At 42.7% G+C, this 26,846-nt stretch overlaps 1 protein-coding gene across 3 annotated transcripts in view; it reads right to left on the bottom strand.

Annotated features, from left to right (window-relative positions):
• BLTP3A (bridge-like lipid transfer protein family member 3A) overlaps positions 1-26,846 on the bottom strand; it is a 698,660-nt gene that overhangs the window by 156,541 nt on the left and 515,273 nt on the right. For all 3 annotated transcript variants that reach the window (XM_075335894.1, XM_075335893.1, XM_075335895.1), the window contains exons 16-17: positions 25,426-25,505; positions 25,214-25,331 (exon numbers count right to left, since the gene is read on the bottom strand). In XM_075335894.1, the coding sequence (XP_075192009.1) occupies positions 25,214-25,331; positions 25,426-25,505 (198 nt within the window). The remainder of the gene's footprint in view (positions 1-25,213; positions 25,332-25,425; positions 25,506-26,846) is intronic.

Below are 26,846 nucleotides of genomic sequence, written 5' to 3' on the forward strand. Positions count from 1 at the left end.
CGAATTGCCAATGCCTGCAGGGTGCCGGGGCGAGAGGCCAATCTGTGGGGGGGGGCGGAGCCTGGGCGAGCGGCTGGCCAATCCGTGTGGGGGCGCAGCCTGGGCGAGCGGCCAATCCGTGTGGGGGGGCGGGGCCATGGCGAACCCAGCGGCCAATCAGCTTTGTGTCACCGTAAGGACACAATTTTGGAGCATGACAGACAGACAGACAGACAGAATAAGGCAATTATATATATAGATAGATAAGCAGGACATGGATAACCCTGAGAATCTGCCTCCAAAGCTTATTCTAAATGAAAGGGTGCATTTTATTAATACCATTTTAGGGTACATCCAACTTATTGATCACTTTTTTTTTCATTTTTTTGGGGTGAACTGCAGGAACTGATAAAATTTTATACTGTATACTAATGCTATACTTAAAGAGTGCACCAACTTACAAATTTTTCAGGATAAAAGCTGTTGATCAATCTCTTTAGCTTCACGATGCGAGCAGAAATGTAAGGTATGAGCAGCTTACACTAATCCTCCATCAAATCCCCCTGCAGTGTGGCATCCTCATCTCATGCAAGCAGCTGATCAGTTGTCTGCTCACTTAGAAAAAAATATTATACTCAATCTCCCTCTGGTCCCCCACAGCACGAAGTCCTCATCTCACGTAGTTAACTAATCAGCGAGTGAGAGCGTGTCAGCTGATCCACATGTGAGTGTTCTGCTCTCAAGCACTGACCAGCTGACTGCATGAGATGAGGATGCCTTGCTGCAAGGGATTGGATGGAGGGTGAGTATAATAGTTTTTTTTTTTAAGTGTGTGGCATGATGGGGGCCATCTACCAGGATGGGGGGGTCATGTATCAGGATGGGGAGGAAGGTATCAGGATGGGGGGTCATATACCTGGAAGGGGGATCATATATATCAGGATGGGGGCCATGTGCCAGGATGGGGGATCATAGCTATCAGGGTAAAGGCCATGTACCAGGTTGGGGGATCATATATACAGTACCAGGATGGGGGCCATAAGTACGAATTGGAATGGATTAATAGCATTTCAATTAATTTTAATGGAGAAATTTATTTTGACATAAGAGCAAATTGAATTAAGAACTTGGTCACAGAACATATTAAACTGGTATAATTACAGCTCGTGTCAGTTGTGGGCGCTCAGTAATTACACAGCACAACAATGTTTTTGCTACTGAGGGTAAAACATGTGTTCTTTACTAATTTGAACATGCTGATTCCAAATATGAACTCAGAATTTGCACAGCACGTCCAGATTTTGAGTTATACTTAGAAAAGGCCATACGCCTATTGCACATGCGGTTGGAATGAAAGAGACCTATGCTTCTATGCAGATCATTCTGAAATTGATTAAATATTCAGAACATCAATGGAACATTTGTGCTGACCTCAAAGTTGTTGCACTAGTCCTTGGTTTGCAGTTAGGTTACACTAAGCATATGTGCTTTCTGTGCCTATGGAACAGTCGAGATGACAACAACCATTATAAAATTAAACGGTGGCCCAATAGAGATGAACATAAGATTGGTAAGCACAATGTTCAACATGAATCACTTGTCGATCCACTTAAAGTTTATCTTCCACCTCTTCACATTAAACTAGGACTAATGAAAAATTTTGTAGTAGCAATGGATCGTCAAGGGAATGGATTTAGGTATCTGAAGGAAAAGTTTAGTGCATTGAAAACTGAGGCCAAACTCAAAGCAGGAATCTTTATTGGTCCTGAAATCCACCAACTAATCCATGATGAAATCTTCAAGAAAGAACTCACCCCACTTGAACTAACTGCATGGGATGCATTTATAGTAGTAGTTCAAAACTTCCTTGGAAACGAAAGAGCAGAAAACTATGCTGAACTAATAGACAATATGCTTCAAGCATACGAAATGCATGGTGCCCGAATGTCATTGAAAATGCATTTCCTACATTCACATCTTGACTTCTTTCCTCCAAATATGGGTAATGTCAGTGACGAACATGGTGAGAGATTCCACCAGGACATTTCTACTATGGAAAAAAGATACCCAGGTCGCTTTAACCCCAACATGATGGGCGATTACTGCTGGTTTTTGCAACGGGCCACTAGGACCACTCACAAGCGCAAAAGCAAGTGCCTGAAGCACTTTTAAAAGTACTCTGCTGAGTTCAAGGCGATTTCTTAAGCTACTATAAGTGATTTTTAAGTTTTTTGGTTTATTTACCTATACTTCTTTTTCAATAAAAATGATAATACATGTTGTGAAACTGTGGGACATAACGATTCTGTATCTTTTTAATTTTCACAAAAATTGGAATAACTTAATATCCTGACGTGCTACAAAAAAACTAACTTCAGATTTGGATTCAGTGCATTCGATTTAGTATAGTGCACATGGTTTTTGCCAAGTAGCAGACAAAAAGTGTTTATTTGTTGTGCTGTGTTATTTTTACTGATGTCCCCATTGTATATTATATTGTATACTATAATTAGCATAGCTTCAGAAATTAGATATTACTGTAGCAATTATTACACCACATTTTTTTCTAATAATGCAGAAATTTACTGTCTCTTTTAGTAGCAGACATTCAAGAATTTTATTTATTTTTTTACAGACATCCGCAAGTAGTTTTTACATTAAATTTTCATATTCTCATTTTCTCTTCTATTCTTTTTATATTCTTCTGCTTATATTCTTCTATTTCTATTTTTTTCTCCTTTTCTTTCTCTCTTCTAACCCAATACGTTTATCCTAATACAATAAATAAAGCTTACACCAAACACATCTGAATAAAAGTTTATTGCACAATACAAGTGACCAAGTGACACACACACACACACACCATGAAAAAAAGAAAAAGTCCCGCTCTTTCCAAAAATTGTATTCGACCAAGGAGCTATACTCCATACTTGCCAATGACATTGATACTAAGAGAGTAAGGGAGGGGATGCCAACTTTCTCTATTTTTCCTTCTCTTCTTGCTCCAGTGATAATGAACCCCCCACACATACCATGTCTATTTTTTTTTTTGCCCCGAAAAAAGCACTAGGTCTTATTTTCGGGGGAGGGCTTGTTCTCGGGGAGACTTAAGCAGGCTTTACACGCTTTACAAGCGATCGTACCCGCCCCCGTCGGTTGTGCGTCACGGGCAAATTGCTGCCCGTGCCGCACAACCTCGCTTACACCCGTCACACGGACTAACCTGCCCTGCGACGATGCTCTGGCCGGCGAACCGCCTCCTTTCTAAGGGGGCAGTTCGTGCGGCGTCACAGCGACGTCACACGGCAGGCATCCAATAGAAGCGGAGGGGCGGAGATGAGCAGGACGTAACATCCCGCCCACCTCCTTCCTTCCGCATTGCCGGTGGAGACAGGTAAGGAGATATGTGCTGCTGCAGGAACGACGAACAACATCGCTACTTACCTGACAACGATTTTTTGTTTCATGACAACCTCTCCGCGGCAAACGATTTTGACCGCTTTTGCGAACGTTTAAGGTCACTCATAAGTATCACACACTGCGATATCGTTAATGACGCCGGATGTGCGTCACAAACATCGTGAGCCCGACGATAATTCATTAACGATATCGTAGCGTGTAAAGCCTGCTTTAGTTTGGGGTAAGTTTACCCCCCACAATAAGCAGACCCCCCTCCTTCCCAGCATTGTCATACTTACCAGCTGCACGCCGTCCTCCCCTGCATCTGCTGACACTCGCATACATCAGATCTCACACACACACACACACTCATACTCATACTCATATAGACACACACACATATCAGATTCCATATCATTCCTCCCTATGATCTCCGGTGGGCGCTCTAGGCAGGTGTGCTGCACGACATCCTCCCCTGCGTCTGGCCGACACTCACACATCAGAACACACACACACACACACACATCAGAACACACATTAACACATGAGAACACATACATCAGAACACACACTCACGAAATCGCACATACCGGTACAATCGCGCACACACCCCACATCCAATGATACCACTTGCTTCTGGCATGTGATTCTCCTGCAGGTCCCGGAAGCTCAACGCACATTGCACAGCGTCGCAGGCCCTTACGCCGCTGAGAAGCAAGCAATATTGCTGAATGTGGTGAATGTGTGGATGCGATCTGTAGTGTGATTGTGTGTGTGTGTGTGCGTTCTCATATGTATGTGTGTATGTTATCTGGTTTGTGTGTGCATGTGTTACGCCATAGGACCTTGATGCGCTCCCCTGCTCCCAGTCGGCGTCTGGTGAGTATGGTCGCGGGGTCTTCTCTCTTTTTTCTTCTCTCTTTTGGGGGTCTCCGCTGTCTATAATGAAGAGTCCTGCAGTGTCTAACTTTTTTACCGCTGCATGGACACTTCATTATTGAACCGCGGTTAGGTCTTATTTTAGGTGGATGTCTTATATTTAAGACTTCCTGAAAACTTCTGCTAGGTTTTATTTTCAGGGGAGGTCTTATTTTCGGGGAAACACGGTAGCTGCCCCAGGACAGCAAATGAGCCAACACCCATAGTTACTATAAATGCATACAGTCGCACACTGAAAAAGCCAAAAATATACAAGGGAAAATATGGCACTGCATTACTGCAAAAGAGAGATATTTAGTTTATGTATTGGCCAATGCATGTAAGCCCGGCTTTTTCAGTGTGCGACTATATGCATTTATAGTTACTATGTTTTCTCAGTTAGGACCTGTTCACATTTGTTGGATGTGCGGGTCAGTTTTTTGATATTTCTAGTGAGTCTTTTTCTGACTGAGCACTCCGCCCTAAGATCTGGCTGTGTTCAGAACCATTGTAGCAGGAGCTTAGCTGCCCATACATGGAGGTTTGTAGTCCAAATAGTGGCATTTTGCCCAGATACGGATGTTTTGAACCTAGATAGTGGCATTTAAGTTAGGTTCCCGGATTACAGAGATATACCTTGCCGTTGGTTTCCGGGCTTACATGCATTGGCCAATACATAAACTAAATATCTCTCTTTTGCAGTAATGCAGTGCCATATTTTCCCTTGTATATTTTTGGCTTTTTCAGTGTGCGACTGTATGGATTTATAGTTACTATGTTTTTTCAGTTAGCACCTGTTGACATTTGTTGGATGTGCGGGTCAGTTTTTTGATATTTCTAACACCCATAGTTAGTGACCAAGTATGGACCTTACCTCTTGACTATTATAAGCCACAGATTCCTGATTGTTTTTGGTCAAATTAGGAATCTAATTTGATACAACCATCTTCACAAGAAATTACTTTTTTCAAAGTGTTTTTATCTGAAGATTTTGTAAAACTCATGCTGCCCCAGACAAATTTATACGCCTAACAATTTTGTTCCCAAAACCTTTCTTCATCATTTGCTAATTGGACATGTGGTAGAACTGATTAAGTTTTGGGGCCTTGTCGTTCACATGGGAATAGTGAAGAAGCCAAAACTTAGGCAGTATGGGAGTGTGGATATTTTATATAACACTCTAGGTTTCCACATGGACCAGACATGCTTTGAGGCTCTTCTCAAGTTTTTGCATTACAATTAAAATGCACAGTGTCTAACCCGAGATGACTTCAAGTTTGACTGATTTTTTTTTTAAAAGTTAGGCCAGTCATTGATTAATTCAGCAACATACTGGATATCCTGAGATGTATATTCCCCAAAGGAACATCTGCGTTGATGAGTCCCTAATACTCTTCAAGTGGTAGCTCACATTCTTCCAATACCTGCCAAGTAAGCAAACAATTTTATCACCTCTATGTAGATAGCTTCTTCCCACTCTTCAAATTCCTCTCTGCCAGAGGTACTGCAGAATGTAATACTGTGCACAAAAACCAGAGAGCCATCCCTAGGTTGCTAAATGGGCAGCTGCTCAGAAGGAGTGAGAGCAGGGACCAATGTACCGACTATCTGCTGTTAATCTAGTATAAGAAAAAAAGAAATGTTCTTTTCATGACCAGAATACATGATAATGCCAGCACCCTTCCCTCTATACGAGGTACACAGCTCCCCAAGCCAGACTATGTCCCGGAATACAATAAGAACATGGAGGAAGTTGATCCCTCTGATAAAGACCTCCAGCACCATTCAGAAAACAAATGTGGTACAAGTAGCTGGCCGTGCACATTTTACAGACTGCAATGTATGAAATGCTTATATGTGATCACCATGCGCAAGCCAGATTGGCACATTCCTTAAGTTTCAGGAGGTAGTGATCAAAGCCCTAATATTTGGAAGTGAGGTGGAACGTACCTCTGGAACTGAAGGTGCCCGTATTGTACCAAGGCAACATTTCACAAATGAGGTCCCTCTATCTGCAAAGAGGAAAGTCGCAAAAAGGTGCAGAGTATGTTACAAAAGAGGAATAATAAAGCACACCACTTGGCAATGTGACATCTGCCCAGAAATATCTGGCCTGTGTATAAAAGAATATTTCAAAAAGTTTCACTCATCTATGCGGTGACGTATCTACAGAGAAGCAGGCTGGGCATTTGCCTAGAGTGCAGCCGCCAGGGGGAGCAGTCGGGCCGCCTCATGCAGTGATCCAAGGTGTGCCCAGGTAGCAGCATTTTGCCGCCCCCTATAGTGGGAGTCGTCTGATCTCTGAGCCGGCTGTCAAGTAGTTATGTAATGATGGTGGTTTTGGTGATGTATTCCTGTACTGATGTTGGTCCTTATGATGAATTTTTATACTGCTGGTGGTCCTGGTGATGTTTGTCTGTACTGGTGAAGGTTGAGAAGCGGTGTTTCTGTACTTATGGCGGTTCTAGTGATGTATTTCAATACTGCTGGTGGCTCTGGGATGTATTCTTGTGCCATTAACTATTCTGATTATGTAACAATCCATAACTTGTAAGAATATGTGATACATGGCTATATTAATAAAGAGTTGTGTAGTCAGACAAGTTAAGGGTAGCTATGTTTTCATTTATGTTAGGAGCTGTAAGTAGTCTCTAGTGGTGGGAGTGGGGTAAAAAATCTGCAACTATGCAATTTGCATGCATGCAGTCACATGCCGACTAGATGTGTGGCCTCGCTCAAACAAAATTAATTGAGAGAAGACGAACACATCTAGTCAGAATGTGGCCAGGAGTGTACAAATTGACTACTTGTTCTCACATGACTGTCAATTCTTACCACTGGTAAGGGAGAATCCCAAAAGTATGCAGTGCACACGCTGTGAGAATTTAGAAGCTTGCAGTCACCTAGAGTGATTGCAGACTTTCATCATAAACCTGGGCAACCCCTTTAATTATAAAATGAAGTACTGTAGCATACCAATCCTAACAGCTGTCAGGATTTAGCTCTGCTTGCTGGTTCCAGCATTCATCACATGGCCATGCCACTCATATGCAATTTTCATACTTATGGACATATGTCAACCAGCTGATCTTCCTGCTTCTCTCAGTCTTACACTGGACATTGAGAAAATTAGGAAGAGCAGCTCGTTGGCACGTGACTAAAGCGGGCTTTACATGCTTCGACATCGCTAGCATTTGCTGGCGATGTCGAGCGCGATAGCACCCGCCCCCGTCGTTCGTGCGATATATGGTGATCGCTGCCGTAGCAAACATTATCGCTACGGCAGCGTCACACACACATACCTGCTCTGCGATGTCGCTCTGGCCGGTGAACCGCCTACTTTCTAAGGGGGAGGGACGTTCGGTGTCATAGCGACGTCACACGGCAGGCATCCAATAGAAGCGGAGGGGCGGAGATGAGCGGGATGCAACATCCCGCCCACCTCCTTCCTTCCGCATTGCCGGTGGAGGCAGGTAAGGAGATGTTCGTCGCTCCTTCGGTGTCACACACAGCGATGTGTGCTGCTGCAGGAACGACGAACAACATCGCTAATAAGCATTAAACAATTTTTTGTTTCAGGACGACCTCTCCGCGGCAAACGATTTTGACCGCTTTTGCGATCGTTTAAGGTTGCTCATAAGTGTCACACACTGCGATCTCGTTAATGAAGCCGGATGTGCGTCACAAACAACGTGACCCCGATGATAATTCATTAACGATATCGTAGCGTGTAAAGCCCACTTTAGTGTGCAAAAAGCATATGAATGAGCAATCAAAAGACCACTATTTAAACCACTTGGAGGGGTGCCAAACTCAGTGCCCTGGGAGCCAGAAAACCTAGATACACCTCTGCATTCATTTATTTTTCATTTACACTAATTTATTACATGACTTTATGACGCTATACAACTTACATATGCCACCACGTTTTTACATTCAGGAAAACCAGATATAAAATTATATCTCAAAACTAGTGATGAGCGAGTACTTAAAAGCTCGGGTGCTCGAGGCTCGGGCCGAGCATCCCAAGATACTCGTGTACTCGGCCCGAGCACCGAGCCCAATGTTATCCTATGGGAGACCCGAGTATTTTTGTGAAATGACCACCGGCAGCATGTAGAAACCAAGAAACTGTAAATTAACCAAAAAAACGTACGTGTGTGTGTGTAAGCGTGCATATATATATACACGCGGAGTGAAGTGCGGGAGGGGCCGTAGCCGAGCGGGGAAGTGACGGGCTAAAGGCACGGTCATGCTGTGAGGCCGGCCAATCACTGCAATTCCACAACAGGGCTGTGGCATTGCAGTGGTCTGCCAGCCAATCCCTGCATAAGGGCTGGCTCTAAAAAGAGCGCCAACATGAAGACCACGAGTACAGCACGAGTATCGCGAAATTACTCGGTCCCCGCCGAGTAGCCCGAGTACAGTGATACTCGTGCGAGTACCGAGTAGTCACAAGCATACTCGCTCATCACTACTCAAAACACATCTAAATTAATTCCAATATAGGGTCACTTGTGGATTGATTCTGCTGTTTTAGCACCTCAACGGCTCTGCATCTGCAACATGGCACTAACAAAAAAATTCCATCATAGTCTGCAGTCCAAAACGTCGCTCCATCACTTCAGAGCACCTTTGTGAGCCCAAACAGACGTTTCTCACCACATATGAGGTATCTGCGTACTTACGAGAAATTGCACAACAATATGTACAGTCCATATTCTCCTGTTACTCTTGAGAAAATAAAAAAATTGGGGACAAAGCAATTTTTTGTGAAAAATGTGATTTTTTTATTTTCACGACTTGACGTTATAAAGGGAACCTGACAGCAGGACGCACCCCTATTAATTAAAACAGCACTGCTATCACTGTAACAATGAAGAATGGGGGACTTGGTCTCCTAGATTGGCCCTCAGACTAGGGGGGCCCTAGCTATCCCTTATTTCAGAGTTACCTCTGAAAGTGAGGATGTTTGAGCCAGCCTGATCCTGCTCCTGACCAGCCCTGATCTAATATCCCCTTCCTCCCTACCCCAGGGGAGAGAGTCGTGACAGGAATGCGATAACACCAACAGAGATAGACAAACAGGGGAAACCAAAACTCTATCTCACAGCACGCTCATACAAAGGTAAAAGACAATAAGAGGTAAGGAGTAGGGCTGAGCGGATCCGGACTGTAAAAGTCCGGATCCGCGCGGTTTCAATGACATCTAGGTGCTGGGCCCAGGATTCCAGGTGCATGTTCCGGATTCGGCAAGTAAAGTAAAAATAAACAAAACAACAAATAAGCATCAGTTTCATACTTACCGAGACTCGGTGTCATGGTGGCACACTGCTTCCGGGTCGCGCATTCACTTGCTGTACTGTGTATGCAATCACACAGCTTTCCATGTTTTCTCCGCCTACCAGCCGTCCTCTAATCTGTGATTGGTTACAGGCTGAAGCACCCCCAGCCTGTGACAGTCTCTGCTGCAGTCATCGCTTATCGCTGCTCAGGCTACACTTAGGGTATGTGCGCACGTTGCTTTTTACCTGCTTTTTACCTGCTTTTTTGCTGCTTTTTCTTCTGCGCTGTTTAATGCCAAAATGGATGTGTTCTTCTATTCAAGCAAAGTCTATGGGAATTTGGGTTTCTTGTTCACACTATGTTGTTCAAAATGCTGCCTTTTTGTGGCAGAACTTTGGTCAAAAACTCAGCTTTTCAAAGAAGCAACATGTCAATTGTTTTTGCCATTTGGGTTTTGCACTGCAAAGCTGAGTTTTTGACCAAAGTTCTGCCACAAAAAGGCAGCATTTTGAACAACATAGTGTGAACAAGAAACCCAAATTCCCATAGACTTTGCTTGAATAGAAGAACACATCCATTTTGGCATTAAACAGCGCAGAAGAAAAAGCAGCAAAAAAGCAGGTAAAAAGCAGGTAAAAAGCAACGTGCGCACATACCCTTAGAGCTGTTTTTTACAAACTGACTCTGTTCATAACTGTAGTACGACATTCATAAAGGCTAAATAGACCAACATTTATGAATATATAAAGGTTTTATTGTGCGTGACATGGACAGGATCACACAGACCATGATAGTTAAAATCAACACACAAGACAGAACAGGGCAATGTGCATGAGACAGGGCTTTGTATATTATTGTTGCAGATGAAAAAAGCATGGGGGAGCTATGCAAACAATGTAATCGTGAATAACAATGATATAAACCATAAATGGTCATGAAAGGGTTACATTATTTTAGATCTTATAGCCAAAGACCTACAACCACTATATAATAGTATGGAAATTATAGAACATGAGTTCATGCAGCATCACATGGCGAAAGACTAAATATTAGTAAATCAATTGACATTACATAGTAATAATAATAACAACAGACCCGAGGTCATATAACATTAAATATAATGCCGCCAGCACTAAGTTAATACCTGAAAGCAAGAATATACTAATTTTGCTGGTATTGATTACCAATATGCCACCTATAAGTTTGAAAAGTGCAGATGAATACTACTTGGTGGATGCTGCCCATAGGAATAATGAACAAACCAGAAATGGTGGATCAGAGTTCTTGGGTTGCTCCCATGATGAATACCCACCAAATGGTGCCCTGACCAAACACACCACCCTTCACCCCGACGTGCGTTTCGCAGCAGCTTCGTCGGGAGGTGCAGGAGCTGTGTGTCTGGCTGTTTAAATCCCCCAAATATCCTGCTTATCGGCCTATGGCGGCATGCGCCGGCTCCTCGAGGCCCATCCCCCGCTGCACGTCGACGTCCCGGAAGTCCCCATGCGCAACCGCGGCACACGGACACCCGATTGCCGTGTCTTGTTTCACGGACTCCATTTTGCACTTTATTGTGTTTACATACCATTATTTGGGATTTGTGCCAAGTAAAATGTTGCTTTCATATACTATTTCTACACTTTGTGTTTTATAGATTTTTGTTAAGGCTTCACTGGTTGCTCTTATATTTGCCCGGTTCTATGATGGCCTCCTCAGCTGCCAGCCTGTGCACGCGCCGGCTCTCCAATGCTTCTCCTCCCTGTGCCTGGCATCCAATCGGGTGTCAGTGTGCCACGGCTGCGCACGGGGACTTCCGGGACACCGATGTGCAGCGTGGGATGGGCCTCTGGGAGCCGGCGAGCGCCGCCATAGTCCAATAAGCAGGATATTTGGGGGATTTAAACAGCCAGACACACAGCTCCTGCACCTCCCGACGAAGCTGCTGCGAAACGCACGTCGAGGTGCAGGGCAGTGTGTTTGGTCAGAGCACCATTTGGTGGGTATTCTTAATGGAAGCAACCCAAGAACTCTGATCCGCCATTTCTGGTTTGTTCATTATTCCTATGGGCAGCATCCACCAAGCAGTATTCAACTGTACTTTTCAAACTTATAGGTGGCATATTGGTAATCAATACCAGCAAAATAAATATTTTCTTGGTATTAGGTATTAACTTAGTGCTGGTGGCATTATATTTAATATTATATGACCTCGGGTCTGTTGTTATTATTATTACTATGTAATGTCAATTGATTTACTAATATTTAGTCTTTCGCCATGTGATGCTGCATGAACTCATGTTATATAATTTCCATACTATTATATAGTGGTTGTAGGTCTTTGGCTATAAGATCTAAAATAATGTGACCCTTTCATGACCATTTATGGTTTATATCATTGTTTTTCACGGTTACATTGTTTGCATAGCTCCCCCATGCTTTTTTCATCTGCAACAATAATATACAAAGCCCTGTCTCATCCACATTACCCTGTTCTGTCTTGTGTGTTGATTTTAACTATCATTGTCTGTGTGACCCTGTCCATGTCGCGCACAAACAAACCTTTATATATTCATAAATGTTGGTCTATTTAGCCTTTATGAATGTCGTACTACAGTTATGAACAGAGTCAGTTTGTAAAAAATATTTCATAGTATGGTGAATTTGGGTCAAGGATAACGATTGATATACACACTATGGACCAACGTATTCTTATTCTAATATTTTACACTCAGAGCTGGCAGTCTTCTCTATGGCTGCTCGCTCTAAGATGTAGCAGAGCTGGATATGTCGTCGTGGGACCTTGTGTGGATTACGCCAGACCTGGAGGGCTGCGTTGGGGGTTAATAAAGTGGTGAAGGAAGGCGCGTTTTGTACTTTATTTCAAATAAAGGATTTTTTCTCAGTGTTTGTATTTATTTATATTCATTTACATGTTTGTGTGATGCAGGTATCTGATAGACGCCTGTACCATCACAAACTAGGGTTTAGTAGTAGCTGTGTGCCGCTATTAACCCCTGCTATTACCCTGATTGCCACCGGGAAGAGCCGGTAATACACCGGGATTGTTCCAATAATAGATGCGGCAATACCAGGCGGCTGCGGGCTGAGAATATACCAGCCCCCAGCCGGCGTTATCATGGCTGGGGATGAAAATTGGGGTGAACCGAATGTCGTTTGTTTTTGTTTTTAATTATTTAATAAAAGGAAAGCCCCATGTGGTTCTTCTTTTGATACACAGCCAAGATAAACACAGGGCTGGGGCACAAAAACAGCGTCTAAACGTTGTTTCTTTTTAATTTTTGGACCAAGGGATGTACATTTGGTGATTATTACATTTTTACACCATATTCCGGCACCCAATCTACACCTCCTAGTAAAACAAAATTGCAAATTTTGTACTGAAGTCTGGTGCAAACGATTTCAGCACCAAATGTGCACCTCCTGGCAAAAAAATTGCGGCAAAACCGCAGCAAAAAAATGCGTCAAAACACCACGTTTTTTTTGCCAGGAAGTGTAGATTGAATGCAGTAATATGGTGTAAGAATTTCAGCACCAAATTTGCATCCCTTGGCCCAAAAATTAAAAAAAAAAAAATTCTGCCAGCAGGTGGAAATTTGGTGCTCAACTCTGGTGCAGACGATTTCAGCACCAAATGTTCACCTCCTGGCAAAAAAAACACGGCAAAAATTGCGGAAAAAAAACTAGCGGCAAAAAACGCAGAAAAACACCATGGTTTTTTGCCAGGAGGTGTAGATTGGATGCAGGAATATGGTGTAAAAATTTCAGCAGAAAATGTGCATCTCTTGGCCAAAAAAACGGCGATTTTCTGCTAGGAGATGCAGGTCTGTGAACTCAGTGACCTCCACCTGAGGTCAGGTTACCTGCAATCACAGATGAAGGACCGTGGGAACCTCCAGCTGTGACCGCAAATGACCTGAGTGACGTCACCGCTCAATATGCAGCTCATTCATTCTCTGGAGCTCACAGAAAGCGGTCGTACTCTACAGTGTGTCCACCCATATCCTGTCCACCGCCATTAACTTGAGAACGGCGACAGCTATATGCATAGAAGTGCTGTCTAGGTATAGTAAAGTAGCCATGTGCTACGCAATGAAACCACCTATAGCGCCACCTGGTGGAAAACAACGGAGTTAGCATTTTTATTTCGAAAACGGAACGAGATAGAGAAAAAAAGTGAATTATAGAGTTGTAGGGCATCATCAATTCAATACGAATTAACACCTTACGTACAGAAATGCTATGATATGAAACCCATGACCCCCCAAAACATTGAATGCTGGTCACGCATATGGCGCTCATTTAACTTTGATGCTCAAAGTGGCCACCGTCAGCTGCAATGCAAATCTGGACTCTGGACAGCATAGTGTATCTTGCTGCACGTTGTGCAATATGGTAGGTGACATGTTTGCACAAGCATCTGTGATACGTCGTCGTAGGTCCTGCAATGTTGGTGGAGGGGTCGCATATATCTGCTGTTTGCAGTGACCTCACAGAAAGAAGTCCAATAGGGTCAGGTCAGGTGAGCGTGGAGGCCACGCCACGCAGCCACCATACTCAATGACTTGTAGGAAGGTCTCCATGAGGTTTTGCTTCACGTCTGCAGCCTTGTGAGTTTTACACGTTCTAATCATAGCATTTCTGTATGCAAGGTGTCGATTCGTATTGAATTGTTGATGCTCTACAACTTTGTAATTCACTTTTTTTCTCTATCTCATTTTGTTTTCGAAATAAAAATGCTAACTCCGTAATAACGGACCGTGACTCAATACAAGTCACTGAATAGGATAACTGAAGTGAGCACTAATATATATATATATGAGTGCAAGCCAAAAAATACATACCATATAAGAATAAGGCTGCACATCAAACTTAGATAATAGTATAATGCCTCAAGCATATGGAAAAATATTGGAATATACAGTGAAAAATGCTACTTGCTAATTTGAACATGTGAATAATGAATTGCATACCTGCCATGAATATTAGGAAAAAGGAGATATTTAGCAATCACATTGATCAATGTAACTGAGCCCCAAGGCCTCGTCAAGGCATATCTCTATATTGGGGTCCCTAGCTCTGTGACCCTAACTGTGTGTCATCTCATTGCAATTAAAAACTGCTATGGGTGGAGAGGGGTAACTAAGGACTTTCTTATATAGGAGATGGAAAAAACATGGCCGAAAGGGGCGGAGCTGTGTTCACATTCAGAAAAAAACTACATATAACTGAATAGGATAACTGAAGTGAGCACTAATATATATATATATATGAGTGCAAGCCAAAAAATACATACCATATATAGAGATATGCCTTGACGAGGCCTTGGGGCTCAGTTACATTGATCAATGCGATTGCTAAATATCTCCTTTTTCCTAATATTCATGGCAGGTATGCAATTCATTATTCACATGTTCAAATTAGCAAGTAGCATTTTTCACTGTATATTCCAATATTTTTCCATATGCTTGAGGCATTATACTATTATCTAAGTTTGATGTGCAGCCTTATTCTTATATGGTATGTATTTTTTGGCTTGCACTCATATATATATATTAGTGCTCACTTCAGTTATCCTATTCAGTTATATGTAGTTTTTTTCTGAATGTGAACACAGCTCCGCCCCTTTCGGCCATGTTTTTTCCATCTCCTATATAAGAAAGTCCTTAGTTACCCCTCTCCACCCATAGCAGTTTTTAATTGCAATGAGATGACACACAGTTAGGGTCAGAGAGCTAGGGACCCCAATATAGAGATATGCCTTGACGAGGCCTTGGGGCTCAGTTACATTGATCAATGCGATTGCTAAATATCTCCTTTTTCCTAATATTCATGGCAGGTATGCAATTCATTATTCACATGTTCAAATTAGCAAGTAGCATTTTTCACTGTATATTCCAATATTTGTCCATATGCTTGAGGCATTATACTATTATCTAAGTTTGATGTGCAGCCTTATTCTTATATGGTATGTATTTTTTGGCTTGCACTCATATATATATATATATATTAGTGCTCACTTCAGTTATCCTATTCAGTTATATGTAGTTTTTTTCTGAATGTGAACACAGCTCCGCCCCTTTCGGCCATGTTTTTTCCATCTCCTATATAAGAAAGTCCTTAGTTACCCCTCTCCACCCATAGCAGTTTTTAATTGCAATGAGATGACACACAGTTAGGGTCACAGAGCTAGGGACCCCAATATAGAGATATGCCTTGACGAGGCCTTGGGGCTCAGTTACATTGATCAATGCGATTGCTAAATATCTCCTTTTTCCTAATATTCATGGCAGGTATGCAATTCATTATTCACATGTTCAAATTAGCAAGTAGCATTTTTCACTGTATATTCCAATATTTTTCCATATGCTTGAGGCATTATACTATTATCTAAGTTTGATGTGCAGCCTTATTCTTATATGGTATGTATTTTTTGGCTTGCACTCATATATATATATATATTAGTGCTCACTTCAGTTATCCTATTCAGTTATATGTAGTTTTTTTCTGAATGTGAACACAGCTCCGCCCCTTTCGGCCATGTTTTTTCCATCTCCTATATAAGAAAGTCCTTAGTTACCCCTCTCCACCCATAGCAGTTTTTAATTGCAATGAGATGACACACAGTTAGGGTCACAGAGCTAGGGACCCCAATATAGAGATATGCCTTGACGAGGCCTTGGGGCTCAGTTACATTGATCAATGCGATTGCTAAATATCTCCTTTTTCCTAATATTCATGGCAGGTATGCAATTCATTATTCACATGTTCAAATTAGCAAGTAGCATTTTTCACTGTATATTCCAATATTTTTCAATACAAGTCAATCAGCCCGCAAAATCCCTGGAAGCCGCACGGAAGCACTTCCGTGTGACCTCCGTCAGGTGCCTGTGCATTCTGTGTCCCGCTCCCTGCCAGCCCCGAAGCTGCCCGCACAGCAGTGTGTCAGCATCTGCCCGCACAACAGTGTCAGCAGCTTCACACACAGCAGTGCGGGCAGATACTGACACACTGCAGTGCGGGCAGCCGCGGGGATGACAAGCGCTGCTGTCAGGAGGTTAGATGAGATTATTACCTGCTGTGACGATCTCCTGCACTCCTGACATCAGCGCTGTCACTGCCTTCTATGCCCGCCGCGTCCCCACATCACGTCTCACAGGCAGCCCGAGACGGTCACTAACGGTGACGTCCTGGGCTGCCGCAATTCTTCGCTGAGAACGTGGTGGAAAATGGAAGTCATTAACAGTGCTGACATCGGGAGTGCAGGAGATCATCACAGCAGGTAATGATCTCATCTAACCTCCTGACAGCAGCGCTCGTCATCCCCTGCAGTGACCTGGGCTGACCTATTGGTGTTAGCTCAGGTCACTGCACTGCTCTCCCAGCCAATGGGGAACATTCTGTTCTTTATTGACTGTGACAGTGACTATGGTATGGATCGTCGTGGAACCCCCTTATTGGATTACACCGGACCCGGATTTGATTGTTCTTTTCAAAAATTGGTGAAAGAGGGAATGTTTTGGGGAGTGTTTTTTTTCAAATAAAACTTTTTTTGTTGTCTATTTTTTTTAAATTACTGACTGGGTTTGTGATGTCGGGTATCTGATAGACACGTAACATCACTAATCCCACGTCTTGATGCCAGGTCACGTTACACATCTGGCATCAACCCCATATATTACCCCGTTTGCCACCGAATCAGGGCAACGGGATGAGTTGGGGCGAAGCGCCAGGATAGGCACATCTAATGGATGCGCCACTTCTGGGGTGGCTGTGGCCTGCTAGTTTTAGGCTGGGGAGTGTCCAGAAACGGTGGACCTCCCTAGTCTGAGAATACCAGACCACAGCTGTCCGCTTTACCTTGGCTGGTGATCCAATTTGGGGGGCACCCCACGTTTTTTGTTTTAAATTATTTATTTAATTTAAAATAACAGCATGGGGTGCCCTCTGTTTTGGATTACCAGCCAAGGGAAAGCTGCCAGCTGTGGTTTTCAGGCTGCAGCCGTCTGCTTTACCCTAGCTGGCTACAAAAGATAGGGGGAACCCCACGTTGTTTTTTTTAAAATTATTTATTTATTGGCTAAATACAAGGCTAAGCACCCTTCAGTGCCACATGAAAGTCACGAAAGGTTGCCAGCTTAGAATATGCAGGGGGGTGGGACATTATATATGTCTTTATCATCTATTATCTATCTATCTATCCATCCATCCATCCATCTATCCATCTATCCCTCTATTTATCCATCAATCCCTCTATCTCTCTGTCTCTATATCTATCTATGATTGAAAAAAGGAAATATTCAGCTCACCTGTTATCCAAGACCTCGAAAACCAGGAGGTGCCCGTGGTCCACTGGTCAGTTCTAGCCAGCAAGATTGGAATAGGAAAAAACAAAAAGGTATGGACCAAGCACCAATATCCAGAAAAAATAAAAAAAACCCTTTATGTAAGTTAAGAAATATTTTTCATGCTGAAACAGCAGGCTGAAAAATTATTACATAGGGGACCTTAACGCGTTTCGGACTAGAAATTAGGCTAAGGACTTCTTTTCTTTTAATTTCTAGTCCGAAACGCGTTAAGGTCGCCTATGTAATACTTTTTCAGTCTGCTGTTTCAGCATGAAAAATATTTTTTAACTTACATAAATAAAGGATTTTTTTCTATTTTATCTGGATATTGGTGCTGGGTCCATACCTTTGTTTTTTTTCTATATCTATCTATCCATCTCTATATCTACCCATCTATTTAACTTTCTAGATGCTTCCATTTTTTGCGGTCTGCAAAAACGTAATGGTCATGTGAATGTAGCCTAATCATCAGCAGGACTGGTACACACCAGCACGCAGATCAACACAGCAATAAACTATATTTGGTATGTGAAGACAGATTCCACCATCTGAAAAAGGCAGGGACTAAATGTAATAGGTTTCCAACAACATGTGATCCTAGAGTTAACCAGCAAGTTAGCAGAGATTAACTCTTGCTAGCCTGACCATTAATGAGCAAACAGCTGGTTTATGCCCGTAAAACTCAGAAACTAAAGCGAAATCATACTATGGAGTGTCAGAATCTGTAGCATGAACAGCATCTGATGCTGCCATGATCCTTGGCGAGTTGTGAGCAAAACTGTGTGAAAACTGCTTGTGATGAAATGCTCATTTTAAAGGGAACCTGTCAGCAGAAATTTCGCCCAAAACCTAAAAGATTCCCCCTCTGCAGCTCCTGGGCTGCATTCTAGAAAGGTCCCTGTTATTATTTTGCCCCCTTTCTGACCAAAATAAAGACTTTATAAAGTGGTACCTTTTTGTATTCAGATTCTGTAAATGTGACACGGGGGCGGGCTGCCTGATGGCCGTTATTCTGCCTCCTGCCGCTTTAGGCCGTCCCCCATCACTGATTTCCATAGCTGTGGACGCCGCCCAGTGCTCCACAGGTCCCCGCGCATGCCCAGTGCTCATCTCTCGTGGATGAGCACTGTGCCCAGTGTCACCGCTGGTGACGTGCGCGCAGGCTTTAGATTATGGGCGGTGCTGTGATGTTTATTACCAAGCAACCGCCCATAATCGCGGGACCGCGCTTTCCCCCTCGGCGTCCTTCGTTCTGCACAAGCGCGGTGCTGCTGACCCCACGTCACTTCCTTCCCATCTATTTCCTGCCTCAGGGCAAGATGGGAAGGAGGTGACGTGGGGTCAGCAGCACTGCGCTTGCGCAGAACGAAGGACGCTGAGGGGGAAAGCGCGGTCCCGCGATTATGGGCGGTTGCTTGGTAATAAACAACACAGCACCGCCCATAATCTAAAGCCTGCGCACGTCACCAGCGGTGACACTGGGCACAGTGCTCATCCACGAGAGATGAGCAATGGGCATGCGCGGGGACCTGTGGAGCACTGGGCGGCGTCCACAACTATGGAAATCAGCGATGGGGGACGGCCTAAAGCGGCAGGAGGCAGAATAACGGCCATCAGGCAGCCCGCCCCCGTGTCACATTTACAGAATCTGAATACAAAAAGGTACCACTTTATAAAGTCTTTATTTTGGTCAGAAAGGGGGCACAATAATAACAGGGACCTTTCTAGAATGCAGCCCAGGAGCTGCAGAGGGGGAATCTTTTAGGTTTTGGGGGAAATTTCTGCTGACAGGTTCCCTTTAAGCAACCCCAATGTTAAGGAAAAGTTGCTTGTGTAAATGGAAGATCAGCATTTTAATATTTTGCTCCTGCATATGATAAATAGTTTGACTAGTTGTAGTGGCGTGCACTTCTAATGAGCAGTCCATCCCAGTCAGTCAATATCATGCCCATATAGGGTCGGTTATGGTCCCTGTAGTGCGCCCTCTGTTTCCTCCCAATATCCTATGTGAAACAAATCCCTGGCGGCAGTGGTGACCTCCAGTGTTCACAGTTATCTGTCTATATGCCTTTACTCTGGCGTCACATTGCACATCCAAAGTCTGACTGGCCAAGCGCTTCTGTCTACAATCTACAGAACAGTGAAAAGGGGCAAAGGAGGTATATACAGTGGATACGGAAAGTATTCAGACCCCTTTAAATTTTTCACTTTTTGTTTCATTGCAGCTATTTAGTAAATTCAAAAAAGTTCATTTTTTTTCTCAGTAATGTACACTCTGCACCCCATCTTGATAGAAAAAAAACAGAAATGTAGAAATTTTTGCAAATTTTATAAAAAAAGAAGAACTGAAATATCACATGGTCATAAGTATTCAGACCCTTTGCTTAGTATGGAGTAGAAGCACCTTTTGAGCTAGTACAGCCATGAGTCTTCTTGGCTATGATGCAACAAGTTTTTCATACCTGGATTTGGGGATCCTCTGCCATTCTTCTTGCAGATACTCTACAGTTCTGTCAGATTGGATGGTGAACGTTGGTGGACAGCCATTTTCAGGCCTCTGCAGAGATGCTTAATTAGGTTTAGGTCAGGGCTCTGTCTGGGCCAGTCAAGAATGTCCTTACAGTTGTTCTGAAACCACTTCTTTGTTATTTTAGCTGTGTGCTTAGGGTCATTGTCTTGTTGGAAGGTGAACTTTCGGCCAAGTCTGATGTTCAGAGCACTCTGGAAGAGGTTTTCTTCCAGGATATCTCTTTACTTGGCCGCATTCATCTTTCCTTTAAATGCAACCAGTCGTCCTGTCCATGTAGCTTAAAAATACCCCCTCTAGCATGATGCTGCCACCACCATGTTTCACTGTGATGAGGTACTTGGTTTTCTCCAAACATACCGCTTAGAATTATCACATCACCAAAACGTTCTCTTATTCTCATCAGACCAGAGAATCTTATTTCTCATAGTCTGAGAGTCCTTTGTGTGTTTTTTTTTTTGCAAACTCTATGGGGGCTTTTATATGTCTTGCACTGAGGAGACAATTCCGTCAGCCACTCTGCCATAAAGGCCCAACTGGTGGAGGGCTGCAGTGATAGTTGACTTTGTGCAACTTTCTCCCATCTCCCTACTGCATCTCTGGATCTCAGCCACAGTGATCTTGGGGTTCTTCTTTACCTCTCTCACCAAGGCTCTTCTCCCACGATTGCTCAGTTTAGCTGGACGGCCAGGTCAAGGAAGAGTTCTGGTAGTCCCAAACGTCTTCCATTTAAGGATTGAGGAGGCCACTGTGCTCTTAGGAACCTTGAGTACTGCAGACATTATTTTCTAACCTTGGCCAGATCTGTGTCTTGCCACAATTTTGTCTCTGAGCTCCTTGGGCAGTTTTTTGACCTCATGATTCTCATTTGGTCTGACATGAGCTGTGAGGTCTTATATAGACAGGTGTGTGCCTTTCCAAATCAAGTCCTATCAGTTTAATTAAACACAGCTGGACTCCAATGAAGGAGTAGAACTATCTTAAGGAGGACCACAAGGAAATGGACAGCATGTGACTTAAATATAAGTGCCTGACAAAGGTGTCTGAATACTTATGACCATGTGATATTTCAGCTTTTTTTGTTTAAAAAATTTGCAAAAATTTCTGCAGTTCTCTTTTTTTTCTGTCAAGATGGGGTGCAGAGTGTACAATAATGAGAAAAAAAATGACCTTTTTTGAATTTACCAAATGTCTGAAACGAAACAAAGTGAAACATTTAAAAGAGGTCTGAATACTTTCCGTGCCCACTATATAAGGAACCATAAAGAGCCCTAATAATTAAATAAATAAGGTTTTGAACCATAAGGTGCAAACATTATTTTTATTATTGTGTACAATTGACTATTCCACAAACCACACATATAAAACTTTTAAAAGGCTGAAACAAACAGCTCAAGGTTTAATACAAATATAATCCCTCCCATGCATGTCCATAATAAGGCTATAGCAATATCAAAATTGAGAAGCCCCCCAAAAACATATCACAGTATAAGTAGTGCAAAATAAACATGTAAATGCAGATAGAAATTAATTATACATAGGTGAAATGTATATAGGCTATGGGTAAAACACATCACCTAAACAATGCCTAGAAATGTGAACTGCAATCAACTACTTAATACCAGAGGAGGAGGTCAGATAACACATGGGAGAACAAAGGAGCACACACGTCATGCTAGCAACCCCACGCGTGGGATCAGAATTAAAAATGTTGGTAGAAGGGATAGGGGGATAGGAGCAAGCACGCTGTACTTACCGATGCTCCATCGTGGCTGTACACTGCTTCTAGGTCGCCCGTTACCTTCCGGGGCCGCACATTAAGCTCACTGCATATGCACTGCTTTCCCCGCCAATCGGCATCTCTGATTGATTGCAGTCAGATGCGTCCCCCACCCTCCCTGAGTGATGGCGTGTCTGACGCTTCCAACCACAGGCGCTGTCTGCGGGTCTATACCGTACAGTAAAAATAAATAAATAAAATGTACGTGTAGGTAGAGTCCCTCATATTATGATACCCAGCACAGATACAGGCTGCAGCCCCCAGCCATGCGCTTATCTTGGCTGCGTATCAAAAGAAGAGGAACCGCATGCAGCTTTTTTTTTAAATTATTTAAATAAATAATTTTTAAAAACGACGTGCGGTCCCCCCAATTTTGATACCTAGCCATGATAAAGCCATGCTTATTGAACCGCCCCCAAAACTAAAAATAGCAACCTGCAGCCACCCAGAATTATCGCATCCATTAAATGCAACAATTCTAGCACTTTACCCGGCTCTTACCGATTGCCCTGGTGTGGTGGCAATTGTGGTAATATAATAGATTAATAACAGCCCACAGCTGCCACTAAACCCTAGATGCAGATTTGGTGATGAAATTTTCACACCATTTTCATACACCCAATCTACACCTCCTGGCAAAAAAAATGCATCAAAGCCGCACGCAGTAAGATGTGGTATGATGCAGTTTTTTTGCCAGGAGGTATAGATTGGGTGCAGATATAGGTGCAAACATTTTATCACCAAATCTACATCTCTTGGCAAAAAAAACACTGTTTTCTGCCAGAAGATGCAGGTCTCACCTTAGGTGAGGTCACTGACTTTACTGAGGTCACCTGAGGTCAGGTTACCTGCGATCACAGGTAGAGGACCGTGGCATCCTCCAGTTGTGACCGCAAAAAACCTGAGTGACATCACCACTGATCGTGTGGCTCAGTCTCTGTTTGAAATGCTCCGTGGGTGGTCATGTTCCATAATCGCGCTCTATGACTTCAGATATGGAGCAGAGCTGGAATTGCCGAGGGACCTCTTGTGGATTATGTTGGACCAGAAGGAGTGTTTTTGGTGTCAATACAGTGGTGAAAGAGGGTGTTATTTTGTATTTAATTTCAAATAAAGGATTTCATTGTTGTTTGTGTTTATTTCTTTCACTAAAGGCCCAGTCACACACAACGACTTACCAGCGATCCCGAAAACGATGCGACCTGATAGGGATCGCTGGCAAGTCGCTAGGAAATCGCTGGTGAGATGTCACACAGTCAGACCTTACCAACGATGCAGGAACGATACAGGTTGCATTAGTGACCTGTATAACGATCTCAGCAGTCACTGTGACCCTGTCACACAGTGTGAAACACAGCGATGCGTCCTGCCCAGCAGGACATCGCCTTTGAAGAAAATGGCCTGGACCATTCTGCAATGACTAGCGTTCTCACAGCAGGGGCCTGATCGCTGGTAGATGTCACACATAACGAGATCGCTAACGGGATCGCTACTGCGTCACAGAAACCGTGACTTAGCAGCGATCTCACTAGCGATCTCGTTATGTGTGACGGTACCTTTACAGATTAGTAAATGGGGGGGTCTCATAAACCATCCCATTACTAATCTAGGGCTTTGTTGCAGCTATGGGCTGTTATTAACCCCTTATATTACGCCAATTGCCACCGCACTACGGCAATCGGGAAGAGTCGGGTAAAGTGCCGGGATTCTCACATCTAATGGATGCAACAATTCTGGGTGCCTGCTATTTTTAGACTGGGGGGCAGCCCAATAAGCGTGAGTCTCGCCAGCCTGAAAATACCAACCCATAGCTGTCTGACTTTATCATGGCTGGGTATCAAAACTGGGGAACTGAATGCTGTTTTTATTTAATTATTTATTAAATAATAATAATAAAAAGTCTGAAGCGGTTCCTCCTATTTTGATACACAGCCAAGATAAGCACATGGTTAGGGGCTGCAGCCTGTAGCTGTATGCTTTATCTGTGCTGGGTATCATAATATGGGGGGGACCCTACGCCTTTTATTTTTACTGTAAACTATAGACCCGCAGACAGTGCCTGTGATTGGTTGCAGTCAGACGCTGTCACACAGGCTGGGGGCACAGCTGACTGCAACTAATCACAGACGCTGGTGGGTAGGGAAAGCGTTGCACATGAATGAGGTTAATGCGCAGCCCCAAAAGTGAATGGAAGGCTATGGGAGCAATGTACAGCCATACCGATGCCTCGGTAAGTATGTAGCGCTTGCTTCATTCTTATTTTCTTTTTTTTTTATTTCAAAGTTGCCGGATCCAAATCAACACCCGGAATCCCGGGCCCGGCACTCGGGTACATTTGAAACCGCGCAGTTCCAGACTTTTTTTGTTGGGTCCCCCCATCAGTAATTATGATACTTCTACTACTTACAACATATATCTACTACTTACTAATACCAAGGTATATGGCTATAACAACGTGACTCCCTCTACATCTAGACAAAAGACACATGTTTAGAAGGTTTTTTTCTACCATAAGAGGAAGGTGACAAATTCTCCGGCAGAATAAGTTTGTATTTACACCAGCCAACTCGTAGCGTTAAACAGCCACTGATGGTTTAACGTTTAATAGCTTAATTAGATGGACAGACCATAGTACAATGAGGTCTGTATCTTTCGGCTCGTTTCACCTGTTTTTGTTTTTTTTCCTGAAGGGGTCTGTCTTTCAAACTGCACACCTTTTTGTACTCAATAGCACCATTCCATTGTTTGGAGATTCAGTAGTAATCCTTTAACATGGAGGCTAAATGTAACGCAAATCTAGAAGAATTGTTTCTTCTAGATATGGAAAATTGCTTTCTACCAGATGAAGATTTTCTCTGGATCAAATTCTGGACAGTATGAACCTATAAGTGTTTTTCAATCTATGTAGCTGTATAAAAGATATATTAAATACATGTATTACTTGATTGTTACTTTTACCTTTGAAATCTTCAACTTTTTGAGCACAGCTGATGTCTAAAGCTTTGACAGTAACAGACAAATCATTTCCAACAAGACGTAACACAGAAGAGACATTGTGAAGGGCCACCGTAAAAATCTAGAAAACAGAACCAAGGTTCAATATTGATCTGTTTGTCAGCCAAGATGTATCTATTCACATACCATCTATCTGACATATATTTTGCACTTACTTGCTGTGGTTCAGGGCCCTCTGTGCTTTGTGATGTGTCATCTTGTTGTGTTACCACACTTTCTCCACTGAGAGTCATTTCTACACACATAAAAAAGGGAGACAAAAAAATACGACAATTTGATTAGGTTAAAAATACATCTAGTAAATTATATATACATACACAGTTGAAACCAGAAGTTTACATACACTATCTAAAAAGACACATATGCATGTTTTTCTCATTATCTGACATGAAATCAGAATAAACTGCTCTCGTTTTAGGTCAATTAGGAACCAAAATATTTGTATTTGCCAAATGCCAGAATAATGACAGAGAGCGATAGAGAGAGGGAGAGAAAGAATGTTTGAAGACATTTTTATTACTTTCTGCAAAGTCAAAAGTTTGATAAACTAAGAGTACTATGCCTTTAAACAATATGGGACAGCCCATATGATGATGTCATGTCTTTGGGAGCTTCTGATAGGTTTATTGGCAACATCTGGGTTAATTAGAGACACACCTGTGGATGTATTTTAATGCACACCTGAAACACACTGCTTCTTTGTGTAGCGTCATGGGAAAGTACAAAGAAATTAGCCAAGATCTCAGGAATATAATAGTGAACTGGAAAAGTCCAGTTCATCCTTGGGTGCAATTACCAGATGGTGCCTCATTCATCTGGACAAACAATTATACTCGATTACAAACAAGATGGAAATGTCCATCCATCATACCCCTCAGAAAAGAGTGGATTCTGTGTACCATAGATGAATGTGCTTTGGTCAGCCATTTGCATATCAACCCAAGACCAAAAAGAAAAGACCTTGTGAAGCCGGTAGCTGGTAAGATTGTGTCATTATCCTCAGTGAAACAAGTACTGTATCAAGATGGCCTGAAAAGTCATTCTGCCAAGCCAAAAGGTATTATTCCAAAAGAAACATAAAAAAGCCTGATTAACTCCTTCACCCCAGGGCAATTTTCCGTTTTTTTCCTCACCTTCTTTCGAGAGCCGTAACATTTTTATTTTTCTGTCAATCTTGCCATATGAAGGCTTGTTTTTTTGTGGAACGAGTTGTACTTTTAAATGAAACTATAAGTTTTACCGTATTGTGTACTGGAAAATGGTAAAAAAAAAATTAAGTGCGGAAAAATTGCAAAAAAAATGTGCGATTGCACAATTGTTTTGGGGGTATTTTATTCATCTTGTTCAATATATGGTAAAACTGATGTGTCTGTGTGATGTCTTAGGTCAGAAAGAGTTTGAAAATATAAAACATGTATAGGTTTACTTTTATCTAAGGAGCTAAAAAACTTCAGAAGTTTGTCCAAAAAAAGTAGCACACTTTTTGCATCATTTTCCGTGACCCGTAGCATTCTCATTTATTCAGGATATGGGGCTCAGTGATGGCTTATTTTTGCGTCTCGAGCTGGTGTTTTTA

Source organism: Anomaloglossus baeobatrachus, chromosome 2 (assembly GCF_048569485.1).
Source record: "Anomaloglossus baeobatrachus isolate aAnoBae1 chromosome 2, aAnoBae1.hap1, whole genome shotgun sequence".
Taxonomy (NCBI): domain Eukaryota; kingdom Metazoa; phylum Chordata; class Amphibia; order Anura; family Aromobatidae; genus Anomaloglossus; species Anomaloglossus baeobatrachus.